Source organism: Eriocheir sinensis, chromosome 48, assembly GCF_024679095.1.
Source record: "Eriocheir sinensis breed Jianghai 21 chromosome 48, ASM2467909v1, whole genome shotgun sequence".
NCBI classification, from domain to species: Eukaryota; Metazoa; Arthropoda; class Malacostraca; order Decapoda; family Varunidae; genus Eriocheir; species Eriocheir sinensis.
This window is the reverse complement of record NC_066556.1, coordinates 5,798,618-5,808,904: the sequence shown is the minus strand read 5'-3', so window position 1 is coordinate 5,808,904 and position 10,287 is coordinate 5,798,618. Positions and strand designations below refer to the sequence as shown.

The 10,287-nt window shown below is 52.4% G+C and overlaps 1 protein-coding gene across 1 annotated transcript in view; it reads right to left on the bottom strand.

The window, feature by feature from the left end:
• Positions 1-5,288: 5,288 nt before the first annotated feature.
• The window catches only part of LOC126981396 (homeobox protein ceh-10-like), a 58,515-nt gene continuing 53,516 nt past the window's right edge, over positions 5,289-10,287 (bottom strand). Inside the window, exons 5-7 of the mRNA XM_050832413.1 lie at positions 9,055-9,232; positions 8,149-8,480; positions 5,289-7,964 (exon numbers count right to left, since the gene is read on the bottom strand). Of these exons, the coding sequence (XP_050688370.1) occupies positions 7,707-7,964; positions 8,149-8,480; positions 9,055-9,232 (768 nt within the window). The 3' untranslated portion in view covers positions 5,289-7,706. The remainder of the gene's footprint in view (positions 7,965-8,148; positions 8,481-9,054; positions 9,233-10,287) is intronic.

The window sequence follows — 10,287 nt, the reverse complement described above, 5'->3', positions numbered from 1 at the left end:
CGGCGCGCAGTGAAGCCGCTCAGTCCCGCCGTAATTAGAGTCTTTGAAGAAATTAATTTGGGGGCCTTCTCGACATACCAGAGAGAGAGAGAGAGAGAGAGAGAGAGAGAGAGAGAGAGAGAGAAAGGGGAGGGGAGATAAGTAAGAGCTCTATAATTTTTTTTCCTTTTGCTACAGTGTTAGGTTTCCTCCTCCTTCTCCTTCTCCTCCTCCTCCTCTTCCTTCCCCGTCTTCATTGCCTTCTCTTTTTTATCTTTCCCTCTCTATAACACCCACTCCCACGCTCACACCCTACCCCTCAACACACACACGCACACACACGCAAACACACCAACACCCTCCACCCCCCCCAACACACTTAACCCCCCAAGCACACCCACACACGTACCCTCACCCTCCCCCCCCCTCCACACAAGCACACCCACTACCTACCCTCTCCTCTCCCAACCCCCTTTCCCTTACCCCCCCGCAAGCAGAACAAACACGCCCGCCTCCCATTCACTCACACTAAGACTCCCACTTGCGTCACTACAACACATCAAAAGCGCGAGAGGCGTAATGAAACCCTCACGCCTCATTTGCACCCCACTTTGACACTTCCTTCCACACAAAACACAAAAATCAGTCGCCTGCCTTCTTTTCATCTTCCCCCGACGAGCTAAATTCACCCGGAGCAACACAAAGATAATACACATAATGAATTGGACGCTTGGGAAACACTTTTGAATCTACTGGGAGGAGGAGGAGGAGGAGGAGGGGTTTGGGTACATGTATACACTATCCACACACCTCCACCACCTCCTCCTCCTCCTCCTCCACCCTAGGGAATGGTTGCAAGAAGAAACACCTCCATCGTTCATTACCGTCACCTCTTCTTCCTCCTCCTCCTCTTCTTCTTCTTCTTCTTCTTCTCCTCTAGCTTTTCACACGGCTCGCATTAGTCTCTTCAGCTTCTCTTCGTTACGTGTTATTGTGATGTGTTGCTTTTACTCGCTCTCCTGTCTTATCTCTTTCTTCCTCCTCCTCCTCCTCTCTCTCTCTCTCTCTCTCCTTCTACCTCCTCCTTTCCACCTTGTTTTTGTTGATGTATCTGAGTGCATCCATAAATGTATCTGTGTTTACTTGTCTGTCTGTGTCTGTTTGTATGCATGTGTCTGTCTGTCCGTCTGAATACCTGTGTCTGAATACCTGCTTCTCTGAATACCTGTCTGTCTGAATGTCTGTCTGTCTGAATGTATGTCTGTCTGTCTGAATGTATGTCTGTCTGTCTGAATGTATGTCTGTCTGTCTGAATGTATGTCTGTCTGTCTGAATGTATGTCTGTCTGTCTGAATGTATGTCTGTCTGTCTGAATGTATGTCTGTCTGTCTGAATGTATGTCTGTCTGTCTGAATGTCTGTGTCTGAATGTCTGTGTCTGAATGTCTGTGTCTGAATGTCTGTCTGAGTGTCTTCGTGTCTGTGTCTGAATGTCTGTGTCTGAATGTCTGTGTCTGAATGTCTGTGTCTGAATGTCTGTCCGTCTGAATGTCTGTCCGTCTGAATGTCTGTCTGAGTGTCTTCGTGTCTGTGCCTGAATGTCTGTGTCTGGATGTGTCTGTCTGCATGCCTGTCTGTCTGAATGTGTCTTAATTTGTCAATGTCTGCCTGAATGTTTGAATGTCGGTCTGAATTTCTCAACATTATTTCCTCAATTCCTACATCGGTTCCTTATCTTACGCCCCCCCCCACCTTCTCTCTCTCTCTCTCTCTCTCTCTCTCTCTCTCTCTCTCTCTCTCTCTCTCTCTCTCTCTCAGGTAACACTCCCCCCTTCCCCCCACACCTGGCCTGCCCTCCTCCGCCAGGTGCTCCACGTATCAAAGTGCCAACGTGTGGTGATGAACGTAGTTTTGGTGTCACTTCAGAACCAAGCTAGGCACTCTTCTCCTCGGGCACCCCGTCATCCCCTCTTTCCCCCTCCCCCCCACTCATCCTGTTCCACTCCCACCCCTCCCCATCTTCCTCCTCCTTGTCCTCGTCTTCCTCGTCCTCTTTACCGCAGTCTCTTCAGCCCGTCGCCCTGACCCCCCCCCCCCCCCCCAAAGCACCCTTCACTGCATGCAAAGCCGAGCGCCAAGACTGAGTAGTGGCAAACTTAATTCCGCGTTTGAATGTAATTTTCACCGCCAGCCAACCAACCCGTCCGTCTGTCTGTCTGTCCGCTCGTTTGTTCGTTCATCTGTCTGTACACACGACCGCGCTTAAACATTCACACGTACATGCATACCCCCCCTCCCCCATACACACACACACACACACACACGATTTAAACTAGTCTACACAGCCTCATCGTCATGTAAATGTTCTCAGTATTTCCTTTCAAAGTTTTAATTTGTCCACACTTAACACCAACTATGTTTAACTTTTCTTGCTGATATTCGTGAGATATTTCTTACATATTTTTACGGTTTGAATTGTCGATACTGTTACCAAGTAAACATTACCCTTTCCTTCGTCAATATTCGTCGGGGATCATGACATGGGACTTAACTATGTCATTTCCACAAAATAACATTATAGTCATGTATTCTTATCTTTTTTTAAATGACTTGCGGAAATTTATTTGCCAAGTTTTCCCGGAATTTATCAGGCATTGCAAAGATGTCACTCAGTTCTTTAAAGCATTAGGGTGATATAAAACACCGCAGAACCAGACCTTGAAATGCCTCAACAGAAAAAAAAAACCCTGCTCTCAAACAAGTAAGGGGGAAGCAAGTACACTCAACCCCCCTCCCTCCCCCTCCCCCTCTTTCCCCCAAGGATTGCAGATCACGTGACCGCTGCACCACATCACTCGCGTTCTCCCCTTCATCATCACCATCACCACCACCACATCAGTAGCCCTCCCGTCCATCACCATCACCACTGCTACCACCGTCAACACCACCGTCACTACCTCCACCACCAGCATCACCACCACTTATTATCTCCACTATCACGACTCCACCTCTGCCATTACAGTCATTGCCAATACCTCCACCATCATCATCACTATCCCATCACTATCACCGTCAATACCAGAGAGAGAGAGAGAGAGAGAGAGAGAGAGAGAGAGAGCACATTTATCTTCCAGTTTCCTCCGTCCTCACACACCCTCCTGTCGCTGTCTCTCTCTCTCTCCCTGACAGCCCCACACATTCCCACACACCTTCCCTGCCTGCACACACCAAAAACACGTCTAAACACAACAAAATCACGAATAAAACAGCAGCACACTCACTTCCGTGCCTCCCTTGCCTCGCCATCTTGGAAATGCCTCACTCAAACCCAAGACTCGAACCGTCAACCACTCCGTTCGAACCACATCAGAAGCTTCATTTATCCACGTTCAACCAACCCTTCCTTACTTAACACTTAACTTAGACTTCACTTATAAAGGTTTAGACACTGGGGACGAAGGTGGAAGGTTAATGATAAGGAGGCCGAGTTGAAAATTAATGAGCATATATTTGTTACACATTAAAAACAAGAGCACTCAACACACCAACACACTGAACAGTATTTACAGCTGGTTACTGGTTCGTTTCGATGTTCACTGTCGCCTGCCCGAAGTCCCGCTGCCTGTGTAGAAGTAGTAGTAGTAGTAGAAGTAGAAACAGCAGTAGTAGAAAAAAGAAGAGAACAAAAAGAACAGTAGGCTAGTATATAGAAGTAGAGGTAGTCGTCATAACAATAATAACGATAATAATAATAAAGATAATAGTGGACTCAGTAAGTACAATGACCTTCCTTCCACTTACGCCTCGGAAAGTGTAACATCCCCGCAAGTAAGTGACGTAAATGGTGACGTCACAAGAGGGAGCGATGACGTCACTTCCGGCCTGCTTCAGTAACAAGGAAAAAAGGAGCTGCCGCGTCTGTAGCTTTTAAGGGCTGACTACTATTTCCTTCAAAGCCCTGTCACCCGTAGAAGCTCAAACCCATATTCTCAAACCTTCCGACGCCCAAACACATATCTGACTAGGCTTTCGTAGGAGTTTTGGGCATTTCCAGGGGTAGTTTTATGACCCTGCTGGTAGTTTGACCCTCCTCCTGTACCGTGAACCTAAAAAACGCGCATTAGGACCCGACTGATCTTTATTTTAGGCTTTTGGAAATAGTTCATGTGAGAGGTGAAAGCAGCTGACACTACCGCGTTTTGCTTATACGAAGACAAAATTTGACAGCTTCCCACTTATAAGGAGGCAAAATATCATATGACCACGATTCACTTAACAAGGCAAAATACGAAATCATGACCGCGTTTCTGAGCTTGTGACTCGTAGGACTGACTGACTGACTGACTGACTCAAGGTTCATATTGTCAGTCTACTTCGGTTCTTGGGCAGCTGAAGGCCGATGAAGGAAGGATGGGAAAGAAGGTTAACAAGGATGATCAACGTTAATTAGGGCAGGTTGGCAGGTGACCCCTCTATCTTAGGGTTCTTGGCGGCAATGAAGAAAGGATAAAAAAAGGAGAAAAAAGATGAGTCAGGGCAGGTAATCAGGTTGGCAGGTGACTCTCAGATCTTTTGAGTCTCGGACATCTTGGAGTGAAGGGAAAGGGGGAAGAGGAGGAGGAGGAAGAAGGAAGGGGAAGGGAATAAAGGGAGAGGTAAAGAAGAAGAGGAGGAGGGGAAGAGAAGAAGAGGTGGAGGGGAAGGGAAGTATAGGAGGAGGGAGGAAGGGAAGAAGAGGAGGAGGAGAAGGGTAGAGGAGAAGGTGGGGAAGGGAAGTAGAGGAGAAGGGGAAGGAAAGAAGAGGAAGAGGGGAAGGGAAGAAGAGGAGGTGAGGAAGGGAGGTAGAGGTGAAGGGGAAGGGAAGGCTAGGTGAAGGGTATATAAGGGAAGAAGAGGAGGAGGCGAAGGGAAGAAGAGGTAGGGGGAGGAAAGTAAAGGATGAAGTGAAACGGAAGAAGAGGAAGAGGGGAAGGGAAGAAGAGAAGGAGGAGAAGGGAAGAGGCAGATGTAGCAACGACAGAGCATAACAAATCAATGACGTGAGGTGAAGAGAACAACCTCACGTATGGTACAAGAAATAAACATGTCTCTTACTTAATAATGTTCGCGGTCTGTCTTTCCTTCCTTCCTCTTATCCCTCAGGTGTTCCCAGGTGAGGAGGGTTTACCTGGGTTCAAGATGGGCAGGGAAGGAGTTAAAACATAATGACAGACACGACGTTTTTTTTCTTCCTATTCATGTTTTTTTTTAACTTTCATTTCTCGTTTCGATTCGACTGTTCTAGATAATTATGCTGTGTTTGATGTGTGTTTGTTTGTTTGTTTGTGTTTGTGTTTGTGTGTGTGTGTGTGTGTGTGTGTGTGTGTGTGTGTGTGTGTGTGTGTGTGTGTGTGTGTGTGTGTGTGTGTGTGTGTGTGTGTGTGTGTGTGTGTGTGTGTGTGTGTGTGGAGGAGGAAGAGGGAGGGTGTGTGTATGTTGATGTGGCTGTGTGTGGAAGTGTTCTGCTCATGTGGAGTGTGCGTGTCATGAGGGGTGAGGGTGGAAGGGCAGTGATGGTGTGGGGGGGGGGGTGGATGCGTGGGTGGAGTAATAAGGGGGAAAGTGGAGTGAGCCGGTGAGTGGAGGCGAAGTGATGTTGTGGGAGAGTGGAGAAGAGGTGGAATTTGGGGTGAGTCAAAGGTCGTGGGGGTGCAAAATGGAGGGTGGAGTGATAGAGTGGAAGGTGGAGTAGAGTAATAGTGTGGAGTGCGTGGTGGGGAGAAGGCAAAGTGTAATGTGGAGGAGCTGTGATGTTTTGCAGGGAGGAGGGAAGATGTTGTGTATAGTGGGGAGGTGTGGGGAGGAGGTGAGGCATAGTGGGGTGTCTGTGGTGAGGTGTGGTGTTGGAGAAGTGAGGTGAGGCCGGTGGAGGTGAGGTGTGGTGGGGAGGTGTGGAGTTGTGTGGTGGGGAGCTGTGGAAGGTGTGAGACGTGAGGGGGGGGTCTGTAGTGAGGTGTGGTGTGGTGGGGAGGTGTGGTGTAGTGTGATGAGGAGCTGTGGTGTGGTGTGGTGTGGTGGGGAGCTGTGGTGGGGTGTGGAAGGTGTGAGACGTGAGGGGAAGGTCTGTGGTGAGGTGTGGTGTGTCAGGGGTGAGGGTGTGGTGTGTCGGGGCCTCCGGTGACCTCGGGCGGTGGGTCGGAACAAGCCATAACAAGACGAGCTATGCAGTGAACGGAATAAATAAAACAGTAAGTCATCGTGGGCGTCGCGGTCCTCGCAGCAACACTCCGCCGCGTCGCCGGTCCGTCGGGGCGCCGTGACCCCTCCCGCGGCGCTGACAGTCAACACACACACGTACGTACACACAAGAAAAATAATAAAACTGTAAACTGGTCTGAAATATCCATGGAATAGCTACTTAATTTCATCTTTATCTAAAAGCACCGACTGAGTGAGGATTATGACGTCTTGAGGGGGGGAGGGGGAGGGGGAGATGCTGCTTGTCCACAGCGAAAAGTCACGTCTAACTTGATCCTTAACTAAACGGCTACAACGTTGTGACGTAATGGTGACGCAATGGTGGCGCAAGCACGAGCCATCTATGTACAGGTAGAGGAAGTTACTGTTACTGCGGCACCGTCACCAAGACCGATAATTATTCAACACTTGCAGCAAGAAGAAAATATTAATATTTGCTGAAACACAGAAGACATCGAGCGTCCCCTCGCGGCGCAGGGCGCGGGGGTCATGTATCACTTGTCCTTCAGCTTCACTTTGGCTTCAACGCGTGAGGGGCGGAGCGCCAAGGCCCGGGCACCGGGGGCAGGCGCCGCCGGGCCGCCAAACACCAGCACGACACTCAAGGAACAAAATCATTATAAACTGGAGCGTTTGTCTTCGCTGAGCAAGTCGGTGAAAGTGAGCGAGTGATTCCGTCGTCGCCCCGTCCTGTGGGCCGCCCCACCATGCCTCGCCACGCCCCGCTGCAGGGTCCAGGGGTCAGGCGCGGCGTGGGGCTCTTGGCACGCCGGACACTCCGTGCCGGCGCCCGCTGCTGCACGTCCCCTGCCGGCGGTCACGACGTTGCAGGAACACTGTCCTCACTCACGCCCCTCGCGGCGCCGGGCGTGGCGGGTGAGCACTGAGGGGTACAGGCGCGCGTCACGCTGGCACACCTGGGCCGCGGCGCAACGCTGGGAGCACCTCACGCGGTGCTGCCTGCCAGAGGTCGTCACTCCGGGGCGAGGCTCAGCGCCGCGTCTTGAGGCTCACATTTGAGTGACTGTCGGCTTCGTCGAGGAGGAGGCCAAGGCGGGGGTGAGGCTCCTGGAGGAGACACCCGCGAGTCTTGGGTTGAGGCCACTGTATCGTTGATTGTCTGGGGAGGACTGAGCCTCCTGGAGCTATGCTGGGGAGCGCAGGGCCAGCCAGCCACCTGTGGTCTGTGCCAGCTAGGGAGGGAGTAGTAGAGGGGGTGCAGCGGGGGGGGTTCTTGAGTGGGGAATAAGGGTGGGAAGATGTTCACACCAGCCTTAACTTACGGTGGAATGGATTGGGAGAGAAGTTTCTGGAGCTGGTGGTTAGGGTGAGGTGGGTGGGGGTGCGAGGGGGGGCGTGGGGGGGAGTCACTACTCTGGTGGATCAAAGTGGCCGTCTTGAAGGTGTTAGCAGTGGTAATGGTAGTGGTGGTGGTGGTGGTGGTGGAGAGGGCGTGGGTGGTGGAGGTGGTGGCGGCTCTGCCCTGGTGGATCAGAAGTGTCCGCCGAGGTGGTGGTGGTGGTGGTGGTGGTGGTGGAGGGGGTCGGGGTGGTGAAGCCCCGCCAGGTTGTTGTTGATGCTCATCCTGGCGGCGTGCTCCTGGGCCTTCTGCCGCAGCGCCGCGATGCTGCTGGACCGCAGGTCGTCCTGGATGGGGTTCTGGGCCGCTGCAGCCGAGGGGCCCCCGCCGTGCAGGCTGCCGCCGCCCGCCTCGCCCCGCGTCCCCACAAAGCCGCTGCTGCCGACGTCCTGCAAAGCCAACACTAATTACCACCGGGAAGAAAGGGAGGGCGTGGGGCGCGGCGCGGCGCGGCGCGGCCCACGCCCCGGCCGAGCCAGATGAGCTTAATTTAGGATCTCGGTAACAAGCGTTTGGTAATCACCTAAACTGATGACTTCAAATCCCGTCCCAGCGTTCGCCCCCGCCACGCACCTTCTCCAGGGGGAAGTGAGGGGAGTCCCGGGGGAAGGCAGATTCAGGGTCCCCAGCGTGCTCCCCCGGATGGCCCTGCTGCTGCTGCTGCTGCTGCTGCTGTTGCTGCTGCTGTTGTTGCTGTTGTTGTTGCTGCTGCTGCTGTTGCTGTTGCTGCTGTTGCTGCTGGTGCTGGTCCTGCTGCTCGGTCTGCTGCTCCCCGGAGGATGGCTGATGCTGCTGAGGCTGCTGCGAGGTGTGTAGCTGAGGCTCCTCCCGCCCATCGCTGGCCTCGCCATCCGCCTCGGACTCCTGGAGCGTCTGCGCCGCCTCCAGGCTCTTTCGGTGCATCCCTGACCGGGGTAGAAAGTTAGTAAGGGTGACGCGACAGCCCAGATCAGATCAGTTCATGCCCAACAAGGCTACACAACAACATGTAATAACACCAACACAACAACAACGAAGGCGATCACAACACACAGACACCGGTTTTATACCAGCCGTTCTTCTTTCTCTTATTTTCCCTTCCTCTGCCTCTTCCTCCATGCATGTCTAGTTATTCCCCACAAACTTCCTTTACCTTTTCCTAATACTTGGACCCTTTCCTTTCCTCCTCCTCTATATAGTGAAACCAAATTGTCGAGGCCGTTCTGGCGTTGGCTCCCGCGGGTCCATTTCTCCCCTCTGCTCTGCCACACAGTCCCAACACCTATTTTTTCCTCTCATATGGTACATATATCTTACATATGAGAGGAAGAGATAGGTGTTGGGAATGCGTGGCAGAGCAGAGGGGAGGAAAGGACCCGCGGGAGCCTATGCCAGACCGGCCTCGACATATTTGGAAGACTATAGTTCCTCCCCTTCCCTCTCTTCCTGCTTCTGACTATGCTCCAAGAAGGGGTGAGGGGATTAAAGACCCGCACTCACCTAGCAGCCAGGGCGCCGGGCACTCCTCCCCATTGTCCACGGACTTGACGATGGTCTCCGGCAGCGGCAGGGAGTGTCGCACCATGGCGCCGTATAGGCCGTACTCCGCCATGATGGTGCTCTTGCCCCACGTCTTCTCTGTCTTGCGCCACTTCGCTCGACGATTCTGGAACCACACCTGCGGGAGGGATGGAGGTGAGGCACTGGTCTTTGGGATGGTGGTGGTGGTGGTGGTGGTGGGTGCATGGGGCGTTCTTGGTATTCTTAGTTGGTGTTGGTGGTAGTGTATAGTGATGCTGAGGTGTTGGTACTGATAGAAGGGTGATGGTAATGATGGTGAGATGCTGGTGTTGAGAAGGTGATGATGTCTGTAAGGTGATGGTGAAGGTGTCTGTAAAGTGGTGGGGATAAGCTGATGGTGTTGGTAAGGTGGTGATGGTGAAGGGATGGTGATGGAGAAGTGGTGGTGACGGTGAGGTGATGGTGTTGGTGAGGTGGTGATGATGGTGAAGGGATGGTGATGGAGAAGTGGTGGTGACGGTGAGGTGATGGTGTTGGTGAGGTGGTAGTGATGGCAAAGTGATGGTGAGTAAAATGTGGTGAAAATGGTGAAGGAGATGAAGGTGGTGAGAGAGACAACAACAACAACAATAAAAACAAAAAAGATCGACGCAGCAAATGAAGCGAAAAATAAAAACCATCATCAAAGAAATCCACTGCGAAGATGACAACGACGAAGATGACGATGACAGAACGAACGAACGAACGAACAGCGGCGGAGGCGTGGTAATGGTGGTGATGACGGTAATGAGGATCTGGTGTCATCCCCCCTGTACCCCCTTGCTTCCCCCGCCCCCCCCCCCAGGCCGGCGTCAAGCAGGTCCTCTATGGGAAAGTGTATCAAGGGATTATAACACGAGGTCATTATCTTAACGCCGGCTAATATGACACGTCTCTTCCCTCCGACCCCTGCTGCGAGGAGGGAGGGAGAGAGGGAAGGAGGGAAGCAAGGAGAAGCGTGCTGGAGGAAGGGGAGAAAGGACGGAGGGAAGAGAGGAGGGAGGGAGGGAAGGAAGCAAGGAAAAGCGTGCAGGGAGGAGGAAGGGGAGAATGAGGGTGGGAAGGAGGGAGAAGCAGAGGGAAGGAGGAAGAGGCGGAAGGACGAAGGGAAGGAGGGTGGGAAGAAGGGGGAGTGGTTGAGGCCGAAAGGAGAAAGAGAAAACGACGGAGAGT